At 47.6% G+C, this 20,742-nt stretch overlaps 1 protein-coding gene across 1 annotated transcript in view; it reads left to right on the top strand.

Moving 5' to 3' along the window:
• The first annotated feature begins 323 nt into the window (after window positions 1-323).
• The window catches only part of LOC137355989 (neurexin-2-like), a 1,490,911-nt gene continuing 1,470,492 nt past the window's right edge, over window positions 324-20,742 (top strand). Inside the window, exon 1 of the mRNA XM_068021690.1 lies at window positions 324-1,083. Coding sequence (XP_067877791.1) covers window positions 342-1,083 — 742 coding nt within the window. The 5' untranslated portion in view covers window positions 324-341. The remainder of the gene's footprint in view (window positions 1,084-20,742) is intronic.

The following is a 20,742-nucleotide window of genomic DNA, read 5'->3' as shown; positions in this document are numbered from 1 at the left end:
GGAGACAGCTGAAAGGATCTTCTGTGAGAATGGAGAGATAGACAAGCAGAGAGTTCTGAACTCCCCTCCGAACGGCTCCCGGCAGCTGGCTGCATTCTGGAATTAGTGAAGTGCGTCCTGAAAGATCTTGTGGGCCAGAGGAGGTTGCCAGGAGCTGTTCTGGAAACGGGTGCCAATCTCCAGTGTACACACATGCTTTCAAGGGGAGGCCGCTGAGGCGATATTGTGACCAGTTTTGGGGGGAGGGGGGGGTTTTCCTTCGGAGTGGGGGTCAGGGGGTTGTTGTTGTGAATGTGGTGATTTTGCATCCCCTGCCACGCTTGGAAATTCTGCACTTTGGGATGAAAAGTTTGGGCGTCTCCGCGAAGATGGTTGTCGACCGGACGGCCGAGGCCAACCTGCTGTGTTTGGCTGTCCTCCTCGTCTGTACTGTTGGCCTCAACGGAGCCCTGGAGTTCGGCGGGGCAGCTGGGCAGTGGGCCAGGTACGCCCGTTGGGACGCCGGCTCTCAGGGCGAGCTGAGCTTCAGCCTCAAGACCAACGTCTCCAAGTCGTTGCTCCTGTACGTCGACGACGGGGGCTACTGCGATTTCCTGGAGCTCATGATCGTCGACAGCCGCCTCCGACTGCGCTTCTCCATCTTCTGCGTGGAGCCCGCCGCCCTGCACATGGACACGCGGGTCAACGACGACCGGTGGCATATGGTCCTCCTGACGCGCAACTACCGCGAGACCATGCTCGTCGTCGACTCGGAGGCCAAGACGGCGGAGGTGAAGTCCAAGCGGAGGGACATGACGGTGGCGAGTGACCTCTTCGTGGGCGGCATCCCGCCGGATGTGCGGCTGTCCACGCTCACGTCCAGCACCGTGAAGTACGAGCTCCCCTTCAAAGGCTTGATCGCCAACCTCAAGGTGGGCGACACGCCGCCCCTGCTCCTGGGCAGCCAAGGAATCCAAAATGATATGGAATACCTGTGCTCCAAGCAGAACCCCTGCCTGAACGGGGGCGTGTGCGTGGTCATTAACAGCAAGGTCGTGTGTGACTGCTCCGAGACTGGGTTCCAAGGGAAGCTGTGCAGCGAAGGTAGGAGTAACGCCAACACGATGCCGTTATATTTAATGCAATGTTTCCTGTGTCGACAGTACCTTGCCCAAAGTAACACACAGTGACAATATGATACTGTACCCTGAGTAACACACAGTGACAATGTGATACTGCACCCTGAGTAACACACAGTGACAATGTAATACTGTACCCTGAATAACGCACAGTGACAATGTAATACTGTACCTTGAGTAACACACAGTGACAGTGTGATACTGTACCCTGAGTAACACACAGTGACAATGTAATACTGTACCCTGAGTAACGCACAGTGACAATGTAATACTGTACCTTGAGTAACACACAGTGACAGTGTGATACTGTACCCTGAGTAACACACAGTGACAATGTAATACTGTACCCTGAGTAACGCACAGTGACAATGTGATACTGTACCCTGAATAACGCACAGTGACAATGTAATACTGTACCTTGAGTAACACACAGTGACAGTGTGATACTGTACCCTGAGTAACACACAGTGACAATGTAATACTGTACCCTGAGTAACGCACAGTGACAATTTAATACTGTACCCTGAATAACGCACAGTGACAATGTAATACTGTACCTTGAGTAACACACAGTGACAGTGTGATACTGTACCCTGAGTAACACACAGTGACAATGTAATACTGTACCCTGAGTAACGCACGGTGACAATTTAATACTGTCCCCTGAATAACGCACAGTGACAATGTGATACTGTACCCTGAGTAACGCACAGTGACAATTTAATACTGTACCCTGAATAACACACAGTGACAATGTAATACTGTACCCTGAGTAACACACAGTGACAATGTGATACTGTACCCTGAGTAACGCACAGTGACAATTTAATACTGTACCCTGAATAACACACAGTGACAATGTAATACTGTACCCTGAGTAACACACAGTGACAATGTAATACTGTACCCTGAATAACGCACAGTGACAATGTGATACTGCACCCTGAGTAACACACAGTGACAATTTAATACTGTACCCTGAGTAACACACAGTGACAATGTGATACTGCACCCTGAGTAACACACAGTGACAATTTAATACTGTACCCTGAGTAACACACAGTAACAATGTAATACTGTACTCTGAGTAACGCACAGTGACAATTTAATACTGTACCCTGAATAACGCACAGTGACAATGTAATATTGTACACTGAGTAACGCACAGTGACAATGTGATACTGTACCCTGAGTAACACACAGTGACAATGTGATACTGTACCCTGAGTAACGCACAGTGACAATTTAATACTGTACACTGAATAACGCACAGTGACAATGTAATACTGTACCCTGAGTAACGCACAGTGACAATGTGATACTGTACCCTGAGTAACACACAGTGACAATGTAATACTGTACCCTGAATAACGCACAGTGACAATGTAATACTGTACCCTGAATAACACACGGTGACAATTTAATACTGTACCCTGAGTAACACACAGTAACAATGTGATACTGTACCCTGAGTAACGCACAGTGACAATTTAATACTGTACCCTGAATAACGCACAGTGACAATGTAATACTGTACCCTGAGTAACGCACAGTGACAATGTGATACTGTACCCTGAGTAACACACAGTGACAATGTAATACTGTACCCTGAGTAACACACAGTGACAATGTAATACTGTACCCTGAGTAACACACAGTAACAATGTGATACTGTACCCTGAGTAACGCACAGTGACAATTTAATACTGTGCCCTGAGTAACACACAGTAACAATGTAATACTGTACCCTGAGTAACACACAGTGACAATTTAATACTGTACCCTGAATAACACACGGTGACAATTTAATACTGTACCCTGAATAACACACAGTAACAATGTAATACTGTACCCTGAGTAACGCACAGTGACAATTTAATACTGTACCCTGAGTAACACACAGTGATAATGTAATACTGTACCCTGAATAACACACGGTGACAATTTAATACTGTACCCTGAATAACGCACAGTGACAATGTAATACTGTGCCCTGAGTAACACACAGTAACAATGTAATACTGTGCCCTGAGTAACACACAGTAACAATGTAATACTGTACCCTGAGTAACACACAGTGACAATTTAATACTGTACCCTGAATAACACAGGGTGACATTTAATACTGTACCCTGAATAACACACAGTAACAATGTAATACTGTACCCTGAGTAACACACAGTGACAATTTAATACTGTACCCTGAGTAACACACAGTGACAATTTAATACTGTACCCTGAATAACACACGGTGACAATTTAATACTGTACCCTGAATAACGCACAGTGACAATGTAATACTGTGCCCTGAGTAACACACAGTAACAATGTAATACTGTGCCCTGAGTAACACACAGTGACAATGTAATACTGTACCCTGAGTAACACACAGTGACAATTTAATACTGTACCCTGAGCAACACACAGTGACAATGTGATACTGTACCCTGAGTAACAGGCAGTGAAAATGTAATACTGTGCCCTGAGTAGCACACAGTGACAATATAATACTGTACCCTGAGTAACAGACAGTGACAATGGAATATGTACCCTGAGTAACGCACAGTGACAATTTAATACTGTACCCTGTGTAACGCACAGTGACAATGTAATACTGTACCCTGAATAACAGACAGTAACAATGTAATACTGTGCCCTGAGTAACACACAGTGACAATGTAATACTGTACCCTGAGTAACACACAATGACAATGTAATACTGTACCCTGAGTAACAGGCAGTGAAAATGTAATACTGTGCCCTGAGTAGCACACAGTGACAATATAATACTGTACCCTGAGTAACACACAGTGACAATGTAATACTGTACCCTGAGTAACAGGCAGTAAAAATGTAATACTGTACCCTGAGTAACAGGCAGTGACAATGTAATACTGCACCCTGAATAACATACAGTGACCCTGCAATACTGTACCCTGAGTAACACATAGTGACACTGTGATACAGCACCCTGCGTAACACACAGTGACATTGTAATACTGTACCCTGAATAACACATGGTGACACTGTGATACTGCACCCTGAATAACACACAGTGACACTGTAATACTGTACCTTGAGTAACACACAGTGACACCGTGATACTGTACCCTGAGTAACATACAGTGACTCTGCGATACTGTACCCTGAGTATCACACAGTGACAGTATGATACTGCACCCTGAGTAACACACAGTGACACTGGAATTCTGTTCCCTGAGTAACACACAGTGACACTGTGATACTGTACCCTGTGTAACACACAGTGACACTGTAATACTGTTCCCTGAGTAACACAGAGTGACACTGTGATACTGTACCCTGTGTAACACACAGTGACACTGTGATACTGAACCCTGAGTTACACACAGTGACACTGTGATACTGTACTCTGAGTAACACACTGTGATGCTGTGATACTGTACTCTGAGTAACACGCAGTAACACTGTGATACTGAACCCTGAGTGACACACAGTGACGCTGTGATACTGTACTCTGAGTAATGCACAGTGACACTGTGATACTGTACCCTGAGTATCACACAGTGAGAATGTAATACTGTACCCTGAGTAATGCACAGTGACACTGTGATACTGTACCTTGAGTAACACACAGTGACACTGTGATACTGTACCATGAGAAACATACTCTGCACCCTGAGTAACACAGTGACTGTGTAATACTGTACCCTGAGTAACACACAGTGACACTGTGATACTGTACCCTGAGTAACACACTGTGATGCTGTGATACTGTACTCTGAGTAACACGCAGTGACACTGTGATACTGAACCCTGAGTGACACAGTGACAATGTGATACACCACCCTGAGTAATGCGCAGTGACAATGTGATACTGTATTCTGAGTGACTGACAGTGTGATACTGTACCCTGAGTAACGTGCAGTGACAGTGTGATACTGTACCCTGAGTGACACAGTGGCAATGTGATACTGTACCCTGAGTAATGTGCAGTGACAGTGTGATCCTGTATCCTGAGTGACACAGTGACAGTGTGATACTGTACCCTGAGTAATGCGCAGTGACAGTGTGATACTGCACCCTGAGTGACACAGTGACAGTGTGATCCTGTATCCTGAGTGACACAGTGACAATGTGATACTGTACCTTGAGTACAGACAGTGACACTGTGATACTGTACACTGAGTAACACACGGTGACACTGTGATACTGCACCCTGAGTACCACACAGTGACGCTGTGATACTGCACCCTGAGTAATGCGCAGTGACATTGTGATACTGTACCCTTAGTAACAGACATTGACACAGTGATACTGTACCCTGAGTGACACAGTGACAATGTGATACACCACCCTGAGTAATGCGCAGTGACAATGTGATACTGTACCCTGAGTGACACAGTGACAGTGTGATACTGTACCCTGAGTGACACAGTGACAATGTGATACTGTACCCTGAGTAACGCGCAGTGACAGTGTAATACTGTAACCTGAGTAACGTGCAGTGACAGTGTGATACTGTATCTGGAGTGACACAGTGACAGTGTGATACTGTACCCTGAGTAATGCGCAGTGACAGTGTGATACTGCACCCTGAGTGACACAGTGACAGTGTGATCCTGTATCCTGAGTGACACAGTGACAATGTGATACTGTACACTGAGTAACACACAGTGACACTGTGATACTGCACTCTGAGTACCACACAGTGATGCTGTGATACTGCACCCTGAGTAACACACGGTGACACTGTAATACTGTACCCTGAATAACATACAGTGACACTGTAATACTGTACCCTCAGTAACACACTGTAATGCTGTGATACTGTACTCTGAGTAACACGCAGTGACACTGTGATACTGAACCCTGAGTTACACACAGTGACACTGTGATACTGTACCCGTAGTAACAGACATTGACACAGTGATACTGTACCCTGAGTGACACAGTGACAATGTGATACACCACCCTGAGTAATGTGCAGTGACAGTGTGATCCTGTATCCTGAGTGACACAGTGACAGTGTGATACTGTACCCTGAGTAATGCGCAGTGACAGTGTGATACTGCACCCTGAGTGACACAGTGACAGTGTGATCCTGTATCCTGAGTGACACAGTGACAATGTGATACTGTACCTTGAGTACAGACAGTGACACTGTGATACTGTACACTGAGTAACACACGGTGACACTGTGATACTGCACCCTGAGTACCACACAGTGACGCTGTGATACTGCACCCTGAGTAATGCGCAGTGACATTGTGATACTGTACCCTTAGTAACAGACATTGACACAGTGATACTGTACCCTGAGTGACACAGTGACAATGTGATACACCACCCTGAGTAATGCGCAGTGACTATGTGATACTGTACCCTGAGTGACACAGTGACAGTGTGATACTGTACCCTGAGTGACACAGTGACAATGTGATACTGTACCCTGAGTAACGCGCAGTGACAGTGTAATACTGTAACCTGAGTAACGTGCAGTGACAGTGTGATACTGTATCTGGAGTGACACAGTGACAGTGTGATACTGTACCCTGAGTAATGCGCAGTGACAGTGTGATACTGCACCCTGAGTGACACAGTGACAGTGTGATCCTGTATCCTGAGTGACACAGTGACAATGTGATACTGTACACTGAGTAACACACAGTGACACTGTGATACTGCACTCTGAGTACCACACAGTGATGCTGTGATACTGCACCCTGAGTAACACACGGTGACACTGTAATACTGTACCCTGAGTAACACACAGTGACTGTGTAATACTGTACCCTGAATAACATACAGTGACACTGTAATACTGTACCCTCAGTAACACACTGTAATGCTGTGATACTGTACTCTGAGTAACACGCAGTGACACTGTGATACTGAACCCTGAGTTACACACAGTGACACTGTGATACTGTACCCGTAGTAACAGACATTGACACAGTAATACTGTACCCTGAGTGACACAGTGACAATGTGATACACCACCCTGAGTAATGTGCAGTGACAATGTGATACTGTACCCTGAGTGACACAGTGACAGTGTGATACTGTACCCTGAGTGACACAGTGACAATGTGATACTGTACCCTGAGTGACACAGTGACAATGTGATACTGTTCCCTGAGTGACACAGTGACAATGTAATACTGTACCCTGAGTAATGCGCAGTGACATTGTGATACTGTACCCTTAGTAACAGACATTGACACAGTGATACTGTACCCTGAGTGACACAGTGACAATGTGATACACCACCCTGAGTAATGCGCAGTGACAATGTGATACTGTATCCTGAGTGACATAGTGACAGTGTGATACTGTACCCTGAGTGACACAGTGACAGTGTGATACTGTACCCTGAGTGACACAGTGACAGTGTGATACTGTACCCTGAGTGACACAGTGACAATGTGATACTGTACCCTGAGTAATGCGCAGTGACAATGTGATACTGCATCCTGAGTGACACAGTGACAGTGTGATACTGTACCCTGAGTGACACAGTGACAGTGTGATACTGTACCCTGAGTGATACAGTGACAATGTGATACACCACCCTGAGTAATGCGCAGTGACAATGTGATACTGTATCCTGAGTGACACAGTGACAGTGTGATACTGTACCCTGAGTGACACAGTGACAATGTGTTCCTGTACCCTGAGTGACACACAGTGACGCTGTACCCGAAGTAGCAGCGTAGCATTATTGGGATTTGCTGAATGCCTTTTTTTGTCTATCGTCGTGTCTTTTATCTCTGCTGTGAACGTGATGGAAAGGCCGTTCAGTGGGATCATCTTAGATTGCTAACGGGTTTTGATGGGCTGAATATCTTCCCCACAGTGGCACAGTGGTTAGCACCGCAACCTCACAGCTCCAGCAACCCGGGTTCGATTCCTGGTACTGCCTGTGTGGAGTTTGTAAGTTCTCCCTGTGTCTGCGTGGGTTTCCTCCGGGTGCTCCGGTTTCCTCCCACATGCCAAAGACTTGCAGGTTGATAGGTAAATTGGCCATTCGCAATTGCCCCTAGTATAGGTAGGTGGTAGGGGAATATAGGGACAGGTGGGGATGTGGTAGGAATATGGGATTAGTGTAGGATTAGTATAAATGGGTGGTTGATGGTCGGCACAGACTCGGTGGGCCAAAGGGCCTGTTTCAGTGCTGTATCTCTAAACTAAACTAAACTAAACGATGTAAACAGTTCATGCTGGATATACTCAGCAGGTTAGGCAGCTTGCTGGGAGGGAGAAACAGAGTTAACGTTTCAGATCCTTGTGTGAGAATCCCGAAGCGTTGGGCTGGATGTTTTGATGGTGGTGTGGCTCCGAGTGCCGGGCCGTAAAGGCGGGGGATCCCTGCCAATTTGAGGGCCGGCAGCTCAGCAGCATTGGCTGTGTCACCAGGAGGGGCCTCGGACCCAGGCCCAGTGGTGGAACCCCGGAATGTAGGTAGGTGAGGCAGGGTCGCCAATGCCAAGGTCCTGGCTTTTGGTGGGGAGGGGTCCCGGAGGGTAAGGTTCTTCCTGGTGGGGGTCGTCCCTGGGCCATAAACTGCCCATGGAGGAGGCAGTTAAAACCTCTCCTGTCCACTCTGGGTTGTGTGCAAGGCAAGATATCAGTTGCGCAAGGTTTAACTTCATTGCCTCATTTCCTAAACGTAAGTGCCTGCAGACATCTCCTCCGGGTTTCACAGTGATTGCATTTTCAGGCTCTTAGCTGCGAGGGAGAACTCTGCTCCATAATGGATCTGATCTACATATCTAAATTAAGTCTGATTAGCATAGCTCATGAATATATATATATATAATCCCCCGAACTGCCAAACAAAACTCACAGTGCTGCAAGAACGCAGCAAGAATGGGGAAGTAAAGCAGAAAGTAGCTCAGGTGCCTGAAACTGTGGTTTCATTTCTCTTTCCTGTCCGGCCTGTTAACCTGGCTCAAGAAAACGGGAATCGAGGCAGGGAATAAATAATGACCCACTGCATCCAATTTGGGATTACCCGTCCTCTCAAGAAAGTTTGATGGTTGATTTTTATTTTGACCGGAACCGGAAGGAAGCCTATCGTCCCCTCATGATTTTGAACACCTCGATCAAATCTCCTCACAACCTTTTCTTCTCGCAGAACAAACCCAGCATCTCCTGCCTATCCCCTCGTGGCTGAGGTTCCTCATCCCTGGAACCGTTCTCGTGAATCTTTACTGCTCCCTCTCAAACGCCTTGGCATCCTTCCGTAAGTGTGAGTGCCCAGACCCAGCGCCAATCGCCGCTTGTGGACGGGAATTCCAAACTCCGACCATCTTTGGGCTGGATTTTGCTGGGCCCCTGATGTTGGGCTCCGTGGAGCATTTGCGGGGGGCGGCAGGGGCGGGGGGGGGGGCCTGAATTTACATATTTAAATCAATCAAATGAATACATTTGAATACAGGTTGGATCTTCCAGGCCGGCGTTCCCGTGCTTTCACTTCCCCGTCTGGGTCAAGCAGGCGTGACACTGGTTGTGGTGTGGTGGGGAGCTTTATCTCTGGGCTTGGGGTGTGGGGGAGCGCACGGGGTCAAATAATGAGCATAGGGGATGGTAGGAAGGGGTGAACTTTAAACTTTGTACAGTCTGGGGGGGGAGGGGGGGGGGGGATGATCTCCCCAACCAGCGGAAATATTTTCTCTCTATCTACCCAATTTACAAAAAGTCAATGGAGGAGGAATGTCTAAGGATCAGCATCGATAACATAATTAGATTCAGTGCAATATCTGAGACGAGGTAGCAGTTGAAGATCAGGGCGGGATCTGGTTCGGATAAATTGGGGTGAAAAATTGTCAGATGCCATAGTAAACAAATGGTAGCAAACTTTGCAAAGAGATGGAATCAGGATTGTCAAAGGATACAGCAGCACAGAAGGAGGCCATTGGGGCCCGTTGCATCCATGCTAGCTCTTTGAAAGAGCTGTCCAATTTGACCCAGTCCCTCCCCGCAGCCCTGCAAATCGTCCCCCCTTCAAGTATTTATCCAATTCCCCTTTTGAAAGTTACTGTTGAATCTGCTTCCCTTTCAGGCAAGCGCGTTCCATATTGCAACAACTCGCTGTGTGTAAAAATAAAATTCCTCCTCATCTCCCACCGGCTTTCTTGCCAGTTTCTGAAATCTGTGTCTCTCTGGTTATCGACCCTCCTGCCGGGGGGTCAACGATTTCTCCTTATTTTACTCGAGCAGTTTTTTTCTTATTTGGGCACCAGTGTGAAGAAAGACTGTCAGGAAGCTTAAAGGGAAATAGTGAGAGATTTAACATACGCTTAGGAAGTGAGAGAATAATTTAAGAAAGGGCAGGCCTGATTAAAGGCATATACGAAAATCTTCTGAGCAAATGAGCAATCAGAGGGTGACTAAATGAGTAATTGGCGTCAATTTAGCTTCTGCTAAACTTATATTAAACCTTGGTTCGATCACACTTGGAGCATACTGAACAGTTCTGGTTGGATATAGAGGCACTGGAGAGGGCGCAAAAAAAGATTTACAGCGTCTAGATTTGTAAATAGGACTAAAAGCAGGGAGCGTAAGATAACGATCAAAATGAATTTCAGTGACTTAGGGAGCACTTTGCCGAGCCAGTAGATTGCCCAGATAAACGTAGGATCCAATTTAATACGTTGAAATTATCTATTTTGGAAGGATGGATAGGAGGGTTGTAAGGCTGGAGGGATAGTAAGATAGAGATATTTGGATGAATAAATCTATAAAAATGATAGGGCAGTTTGATGGGATCATATTTATTCATGAATAGAGACCAGCAGTGCTAAACCTATGCAGTTTATTGATCGGGCTTTGAGGAGAATATTGCGTCGAGGCGGTGGGGGAGGATACAAGAGAGAATGACTGCATGGTAAGATATCAAAAGGAGCGGAAGAGTAAGGAATTCAAGAGGAGGGTAGAAGGATGTGTTGACCGGGTGAAAAGGAAGGCTTGCATTTATATAGCGCCTCTCACAACCCCAGGACATCCCAAAGCGTCTTACAGCCAGTGGAGTACTTTTGAAGTGCAGTCAATGTTGAAATGTAGGAAACGCTGCAGTCAATTTGTGCACAGCAGGATCCAATGCGATAATGGCCAGGTCATCGGTTTTAGTGATGTTGGTTGAGGGATAAATTTTGGCCCCAGGGAACCGGGGAAATAGGGTCCTGGTATTGTTTTATGTCCGCGGATAGCGGCTCAGTTTAACATCTCATCTCAGAGACAGCACAGCACTCCCTCAGCGGGAGGGCTGAACTTTATGGAGTCGATGGGGGTCCTGATGCTGGGCCTAAAAGGTGAGGGCAACCCCTCCTCAGCCCTTTGAAGACCCCAGCTCTATTTAAGGGTGCTTGGGCAATTGACTGCCCAGCACTATGGTCCCTGTCCCTTTAAGGACAGGGGTCCCGCCTCTCAGAGCTGCTGGCCAATCAGAGGGACAGCAAGCAGCTAAGTAGTATCAGCAGCGCCACTGGGAGTGGTGGCCATTTCCGGTACTGCAAGAGACCTGGGAGGAGAACCGTCACTGGAGCCCCTGACCCCTGGCGGGGTCACCACGCCAGTCTGGCAGGCTCTGGCGAGGGGTGGGAGGAGGGTGGTCATTGAGAGCGGAGGAGGGGGGGGTGGTGCTGATGGAGGGGCTGCCTTTGCCGCCGGGGGCCCTCTGTGGGCCACAGATTTCCCATGGAGGAGGCGCCCACCCCCCACCCCCACCACTCCACAAAAGCCCGCATGGAGGCCATCTTCTTTTACTGGGTGACCTCCCCATGTGGCGGAGGCACCCCCACCCCGCTGCTGGTAAAATACTAGTGGCGGTGGGAAGAGGCCCTTAAATAGCCAAATAATAGCCACTTAAGCGCCTGTGAGCATGAAGGCTGCCTTCAGCCTTTCCCGCCATCGACTTCACCTGCCGCTATTTTAAGGGTTCCCCCACCTTCCACCCCATCCCCCAGGGGGCCATAAAATTCCATCTGGAGCGTCAGCCTGGATTGTGTACTCAAGCCTCTGGCGCAAGACTTGAACCCACAACCTTATGACTCACAAGGTGAGAATGACAGCCCCCTCCTCCCCCCACCCCCCCGCCCCCAATGAGCCCCACCTGACACCAAGGTGCAGTTGAAAGGGAGGAGGCTTGCGTGGAGCATAAGCACCAGCATGGAGCAGTTGGGCCGAATGGCCTGTTTTTGTGCTGTAACTCGGTGAACAAGAGTGAGAATGCTCCCTTGCACCCAGAAACCTTAAAGGAAGTTTGCAGCTTGACGACTGTTTGGTGTCACTTAAGTGCACGGATCAGGATTGATCCTGGGATCTTCCTGTTCGCAACGGTTCTGCGTCTTGCGGCAGTAGACCAACTTCCTGACAAATCTGTAAGTATCTAAATTTAGTCTTCGAAACATCATTCATTAATGCCCTGTCCCAAATAGTACCACGTCTATGCTGGATGTGGTTCATGTTGATGATGTTGTCAAGATGGTGAGTTTATCGGTTATCAATTCAACTCGACTGGCTGTTTCCCCCTCCTCAGCCTTCATTTAGTCCCCAGTAACTAATTTCTATTTCTTGTGTTTGACAAATATGTAGTCCAAGTTATGGCTTCATCCAGCAACTCGTCCGTTTTCTCTCCAATCTTCTGTGAAAGGGCCTTAACAAATTCCTTTAGACTCGTCGAAAATGAATGACCTGGAGACTTGCTATGGGCTTTTGCTGTGGAATTTCAAGACGGAGATCGATAGATTTTCCGGCACTAAGGGAAGCAAGGGACATGGGGCTAGGGCGGGAAAGTGGAGTTGAGTGAGAAGATCTTACTGAATGGTCGAGCAGGCTCGAGGGGCCGAATGGCCTATCCTGCTCCTATGTCTTAAGTTCTTATGTAACTTGGGGTTAGTAGTGGGCCGAGACAGTGTGTGCACTGCATGAATGTGACAAGCTACGGTGTGTCTACTCGACCAGTCAGAGCGAAGAATCCTGACTGAGACATATCAATCAGCAAGTGTAAGTTAGAATATTGAATTCAATGTCAAATCCTGTACAGAAAGAGAAATAAAGGGGGTTGGGGGGGTTTGGGGGGGGGGGGAAGAAAGATGAGATTGATATTAAAAAAGGACAAAGAATAAGTAAAAAATAATTTTAAAAAATCTCCAACAACAAATAAAATCTGAAGGAATGAGACTCCACACTAATAAAATTAAGTTTTCAGGGCTAGAGAGGTTGCTTGGCAGTGATTAAGACTTAGCACGCGGGTAATGCACCAGCCCTTACTTTTTCTACCTGTTTAGTGGGTAACTAGTGAGCAGGTACTTCAACTTCATGCCCTTCATGTGCTTGAATTCTGAGACTCTGAGAGATAGTGAGGATCATGGAGGAACGGGAAGTCGCTGTCTGATGTACTCCTCAATACGGTGAGCGCCTCACCATTAATCCAAACCCGAATTCTGGGCCAAAACCTTTAACATTTCCATGAACGATTCTGAGCACGCATATCAAAGCGTGGGAAAATACGATTGGCCCCATCAATCTAAGCATAAGGTGTTGCTTAAACTCTCGGGGTACAAAATCCTGCGGTTAATGCAAACTCAAAGCTTTATTAAATATCCATTTTAATTGGAAACAATTAATGGACTTTGTTAGTTGCATTGCCTCTAATTGGGAAACAGCAGTTTCCCAGGGTTTGCCCTGGGATCCCTGTTGCCCTCGTTAAGGGTCTACCAAGTGGAAGGTTTACGTCTGTAGGTGGCAGAAACCTGTGTCAGAAAGCAAAGTGTTCGGAGGAGATGGTTACTGTGTCTGAAGACCTACATTCAGTGAGCTCGATATCAAAATAGAATTTACTTTTCAGAAGGGTAATAGCATGTGTATTCACACTGAAGGTGGTGAATGTAACAGCACAATGAGGATTATTGTTGCTCGGTCAACAATGAATGGAACAGTCAGTGTGCGTCACTTGGGTTAAGTATTGAAAATCTCTGCACATTAGACAGCAACAATTGACAAGCCCTCTGGAGGGTTGGGATATAGAAATGAGAATGGTAGCTTTGCGTAGATTTACCTGACCCCTCTCCCTACTCATTTTGGGCTGATAGAAACTATTTCTTCCAGTGGAGGACTCATTAACAAGAGGGCATAATCTGAAAATAAGAGCTGGCCGTTCAAGAGTGACATTTTTGGTCACTCAAAGGATGGTGACTATGCCATGATTAAAACCAGGAAGGGTTTAGACAGAGTAAATAAAGAGAAACTGTTCCCAGTGGCGGAAGGGTCGATAACCAGAGGGCACTGCTTGAAGACGATTGGCAAAAGAGCCAAGAGGCGACAGGGGGAGAAACCTTTTGGAACCCAACGAGTGGTTCGGGTTTGGGACGCGCTGCCTGATTGGTGGAGACTGATTCAATCGGAGCCTTCAAAAGGGGAATTGGAGAAATGCTTGAAGGAGAAAGAAATTGCAGGGATATGGGGAAAGAGCAGGGGGGCTGTGGGCCTAACTGGATTGCTCCTCGAAAGAGCTGGTACAGACTCGATGGGCCGAATGGCCTCCTTCTGCGCTGTATTCTTCTATGATTCCATAACTCCAGGATTCTCTTTCTGCAAAGGTTGGTGGGTGAGGCCGGGGGGGGGGGGGGGCTTCAAGTGAATATTCTAAGCACTGGGACGGATAGATTTCGGATATGGAAAAAGGGTGGGTTATCCAGAAGATCACACAGACTCTGATTTATGTTGCCCTGCAATGAGGCACAGCGGTGATTAACTGGCATGCTCCACTTACAAGCCGCACAGTCTAACTGCTGTAAATGGAAATCTTAAGGTCAACTGAAAGTTAATTGCCATCGGTGAGGGAATGCTGCAGATTGGTAGATGCTTGTCAATTCTTGGCTCCAGATCAGAAGGAGGGAGCATGTCATATTAGGCACCGGATGCCTGATGTGTTGTATTTCAGCACGTTTTTTGCAGAGTGGCATTGTGCTGCTTTGCATAATTGGTGCCCAATCACACTGTGTGCTGCAGCATGCTATTTGGCCTCAAAATGCACTGCATTTTTCTGTGGGCATACTGTATTACATTCCTTTGTTACCTCGAGACTTTATTATTCCAGTGCTCTCCAAGCCTGTCTTCCATCTTCCACTGTCCGTCAAGCTGAGCTCATCCAAAGCTCTGCTCCCCCACCCCCCCCCCCCAACACCCCCATATCCCAACTCTCACCCCGTCCCGTTCGCCCATCAGTCACCCACCTCCCATGCTCACTAAGCTACATCTGCTTCTGGTCTGGCAACAACTCAGTTTTACAATTCTCGTCTTTGTTTTCAAATCCCTCCGTGGCCCTCGTTCCCCTCCCTAGCTCCGTCACCTCCTCCAGCCCCCACAACCCTCCGAGAACTCCGCGCTCCTCCAATTCCGCCCTCTCGTCCGTCCTCCCCGATTCCCGTCGCCCCACCATTGGCGGCCGTGCCTTCAGCTGCCTGGGGGGCCCTAAACTCTGGAATTCCCTCCCTAAACCTCTCCGCCTCTCTCTCTCTCTCTCTCTCTCTCCTCCTTTAAGACGCTCCTTAAAAACCGAGCCTCTGGCCCCCTGTCCCTCATAACTCCTTATGCAGCTCGGAGTCAAACCTTTCTCTTGTGAAGCACCTTGGGAGGTTTTGCTACATTACAGGCGCTACATAAAGGCAATGTTGTTGTTTGTTAGTGGAGTTGCTGTCTCCTTCGTACCCTATGCTGCCTTGCAATCTGTTCCATGATGGTGTATTGCATCTCTGAAGAGAATAGACAAGAGTTGATTCGGGTGATTTGTTCACTGTGGGAAAGGGTTCACATCGCAGTGAGTATGTTAATAATTAGCAAGTGAGAAGGAAAGGTGGAAAGACATGTTTTGCCCAAGAGGTGGTAGACTTGGAGATTAGATTACCAGGGAAGGCTACTGAAGGGGATAATATAAAGAGATTTGACAAATGCATGCTCCTTGTATGAAATCAGTAATACATATTACACTGGGACTTTGGGTGGAGAGTTAATTGGATCCCACAGGAAATTACCATCCATTTAGGAGTGTGAAATGATAAGATTTACCATCATAAGAGGTTCAAGGGGCAATTAACTGTACTTCTGGAGAGAGAGGTATTCAGTGATTGAGTTATAAAATACTGCATGTGTAATATCTGTCCAACAGACACTTGGGTGTCGTGACCTTTTCCTCTTCCTAAAAACTTTGGTGATAATACACTGAGGTTCGTTTCTAGATGGATAGAATTGAAAAGCAGTGAAGTCATGTTAAACTTGTACAGAATATTGGTGAGAGTGCCCTGGAAGCCTGAATGTCCTATTCTCAGTTTTGTGGATCATCTTGACCTGTGAATTTCCGGAGAAATAATCGACAGGCTGAATTTTACCAACCACCACCGCCGATGTCGGGGGTCGTGGCGGAGTTGGGGGGAGGGGTGGAAAATGCCTCTGGGTGAGGCCCTGCCCCATAGTACCGGTGGTGGCGAGGCCATTTAAATATGGTAATCAATGCAAATAAATGAATTCGCTGGTGCCGCTGGGCTGTCCCGCTCCAATATTGCGGCCGGCGGCCGGCATTCCCGCCCCCCCCCCCCCCCAAGCCTTCCCACTCCATCTGATCTCCAACCAGCGATGGGTGGCGGGAGGAGGTGAGGATTTCAGTGCAGGAGTAGCGGGGAAAAGCTACACAAATTGGGGAAAATTGATGTACAGAGAGATTTGGGTGTTCAGGTCCATTGTTCCCTGAAGGTGGCAACGCAGGTCAATAGAGTGGTCAAGAAGGCATACGGCATGCTTTCCTTCATCGGACGGGGTATTGAGTACAAGGGTTGGCAGGTCATGTTACAGTTGTATAGGACTTTGGTTCGGCCACATTTGGAATACTGCGTGCCGTTCTGGTCACCACATTACCAAAAGGATGTGGATGCTTTGGAGAGGGTGCAGAGGAGGTTCACCAGGATGTTGCCTGGTATGGAGGGCGCTAGCTATGAAGAGAGGTTGAGTAGATTAGGATTATTTTCATTAGAAAGACGGAGGTTGAGGGGGGGGACCTGATTGGAGGTGTACAAAATCATGAGAGGTATAGACAGGGTGGATAGCAAGAAGCTTTCTCCCCCCGCAAGAGTGGGGGATTCAATTACGAGGGGTCACGAGTTCAAAGTGAGAGGGGAAAAGTTTAGGGGGGATATGCGTGGAAAGTTCTTTACGCAGAGGGTGGTGGGTGCCTGGAACGTGTTGCCAGCGGAGGTGGTAGACGCGGGCATGATAGCGTCTTTTAAGATGTATCTAGACAGATACATGAATGGGCAGGAAGCAGAGATACAGACCCTCAGAAAATAGGTGACAGGTTTAGATAGAGGATCTGGATCGGCGCAGGCTTGGAGGGCCGAAGGGCCTGTTCCTGTGCTGTAATTTTCTTTGTTCTTTGTCCTAAAACTGCTTATAGATTTAAATAGTAGTGCAATACCCTTCTTATTCAGCTCTTGGCCTGGATACAATGCCTAAATGTGCTCCAGTTAAATGGTCATATCTTATTGACTTCAGCTCTCCTTCCAATTCTTAGACTGTAGTCTTACTGTAATAGCTTCATTTTGATCTTTTCCTTTTGATGGTGAACAGGATGTTACGTCGCTAAGGCCTCATTGACCTATTGATGACAGCCTTAGATCATAAACCAATAAAATCTTGTGGTTTTTTTTCAAGCTTAAGGCTGAAGCCCACATGAGAATGTCCATCTTGCTGAAACTTCCCTTCAGTAAATTTCCAACAGGGGAGGAGTACAGTAACAGTTGCTTGGCTGGCTAGCTCACGCAAATATCAAAGCTGACAAACTTTCCGATCAAGATTGCTTATTGAAGAGGCCCATTGAGTTCTGTGTAATCTCGTCAAGTCCCTAATTGCTCATCACCTACACAGATGTCCCTTTTGGCGACTCAATGTCTTTCTCCCTTCTCCATCGCACCGTCTGGTTTCGCTGCTTTGCAACAGTTCAGCAGGTTTTAATTTTACAGCAAGCTTCTCCCCCACCAGCAATATTCCTAAAGCTCGCTGGTTAACTATGCCCCAGCTTGCAAATTATGCCGCACTTGGAGTCACAGTGAACAGTTCTGGTCTCTATATTATCGAAAAGATATAGAGGCACTGCAGAAGGTGCAGAAAATATTTACTGGAATGATACCAACACTGAGAGGTTATTCCCATTGGGAAAGGATGAACAGGTCTGGGGCTCTTGTCTCTAGAAAAGAGAAGGCTGAGGGGGTGACCTGATAGAGGTCTTTAAGATTAGGAAAGAGTTCAGTAGGGTGGATATGGGAATGTTTCCAGTTGCGGGCGAGACCAGAACTCGGGGCCATCAATATAAGACAGTCACTAATAAATCCAATGGGGAATTCAGGAGAAACTCCTTTCCCCAGAGAGTGGGGAGAATGTGGAACTCGCTCCCACAGGGAGTGGTCGAGGTGAATAGTATCGATACATTTAAGGGGAAGCTGGATAAACACATGAGGGAGAAAGGAATAGAGGGATATGTTGATGGGGGGGGGGCGGGGGGTGGGGAGATGGAGAGAGGGTGGGAGGAGGCTCGTGTGGAGCAGAAACACCAGCACGGAGCAGATGGGCCGAATGGCCTGTTTCCGTGCTGGAAATACTTTGTAATATTTTATAACGCAACTTATGACATTTGATATTCCATACTTGACTTTCATCATTAATGTGTCGCTGCATGTTTCAACAGCGTATGGCCTTGGAGGTTATTTTGAATGTGAAGGCAACAAATGTATTGCCCTTCTGTTAAATAGCTTGGAGCTCCACGTCACTTTGTCCCTGATTTTTGTTGCCTTGTATCTCTCGCACCTCCCAATGGTCCATTTCCACACACTTCTCCTGAAGGCGCCAACTCATAGCAGAGTGCAATGGCACGAGCAATTTGGCTGGACTTTCCCCTGAACTGCTCCCGCTCGGCTGCTGTGTATTCACTGGAGGTCTTGGAGGAGAAATCCTGCCAGTGCGTGGAATTCCCAGCCCGTGCCTTGTCTGGAACCCCGCATGGGTTGCCATTCCGAGAGCAGGCTGGAGGATGAGTGTCAGTAAGATTTTGGACTCGGGCGGTGCGGGAGTCGAGCCTGGTTCTGCCCTCGCTTGAAATCCGCACCTACGCACTCTTTAGTAACTAGTTTGGAATGAAGGTGGAAATATAAATGGAGTGAAACCCCTTTTTTTCCCGGGGCGCCATGCCTCCGTTTCTTCTACTCGCTCGAACGCTGCCTTTGATGTCGGGGGCAGATGCCCTCGCCTCTCCCCTGGCACTTGTGCCCTTATCTGCATGCGGCCTGTTAAGAGTTCCGGAGTCGAGCGGTTCTGGTGGAACCCACGTTCGAGTTGTTGAGAAGCTTATTGCTGAGCGAGCATTGCTTGATGGCGTTGATGACTGTTCTTCTTCACTTACCATTGACTGGGAGAAGACTCTTCTTTTGGGCCTCCTTATCTCGAGAGACAATGGATACGCGCCTGGAGGTGGTCAGTGGTTTGTGAAGCAGCGCCTGGAGTGGCTATAAAGGCCAATTCTGGAGTGACAGGCTCTTCCACAGGTGCTGCAGAGAAATTTGTTTGTTGGGGCTGTTGCACAGTTGGCTCTCCCCTTGCGCCTCTGTCTTTTTTCCTGCCAACTACTAAGTCTCTTCGACTCGCCACAATTTAGCCCTGTCTTTATGGCTGCCCGCCAGCTCTGGCGAATGCTGGCAACTGACTCCCACGACTTGTGATCAATGTCACACGATTTCATGTCGTGTTTGCAGACGTCTTTATAACGGAGACATGGTCGGCCGGTGGGTCTGATACCAGTGGCGAGCTCGCTGTACAATGTGTCTTTGGGGATCCTGCCATCTTCCATGCGGCTCACATGGCCAAGCCATCTCAAGCGCCGCTGACTCAGTAGTGTGTATAAGCTGGGGATGTTGGCCGCTTCAAGGACTTCTGTGTTGGAGATATAGTCCTGCCACCTGATGCCAAGTATTCTCCGAAGGCAGCGAAGATGGAATGAATTGAGACGTCGCTCTTGGCTGGCATACGTTGTCCAGGCCTCGCTGCCGTAGAGCAAGGTACTGAGGACACAGGCCTGATACACTCGGACTTTTGTGTTCCGTGTCAGTGCGCCATTTTCCCACACTCTCTTGGCCAGTCTGAACATAGCAGTGGAAGCCTTACCCATGCGCTTGTTGATTTCTGCATCTAGAGACAGGTTACTGGTGATAGTTGAGCCTAGGTAGGTGAACTCTTGAACCACTTCCAGAGCGTGGTCGCCAATATTGATGGATGGAGCATTTCTGACATCCTGCCCCATGATGTTCGTTTTCTTGAGGCTGATGGTTAGGCCAAATTCATTGCAGGCAGACGCAAACCTGTCGATGAGACTCTGCAGGCATTCTTCAGTGTGAGATGTTAAAGCAGCATCGTCAGCAAAGAGGAGTTCTCTGATGAGGACTTTCCGTACTTTGGACTTCGCTCTTAGACGGGCAAGGTTGAACAACCTGCCCCCTGATCTTGTGTGGAGGAAAATTCCTTCTTCAGAGGATTTGAACGCATGTGAAAGCAGCAGGGAGAAGAAAATCCCAAAAAGTGTGGGTGCGAGAACACAGCCCTGTTT

Source organism: Heterodontus francisci, chromosome 44 (assembly GCF_036365525.1).
Source record: "Heterodontus francisci isolate sHetFra1 chromosome 44, sHetFra1.hap1, whole genome shotgun sequence".
Taxonomy (NCBI): domain Eukaryota; kingdom Metazoa; phylum Chordata; class Chondrichthyes; order Heterodontiformes; family Heterodontidae; genus Heterodontus; species Heterodontus francisci.
This window is presented reverse-complemented; position numbering and strand designations above follow the sequence as displayed.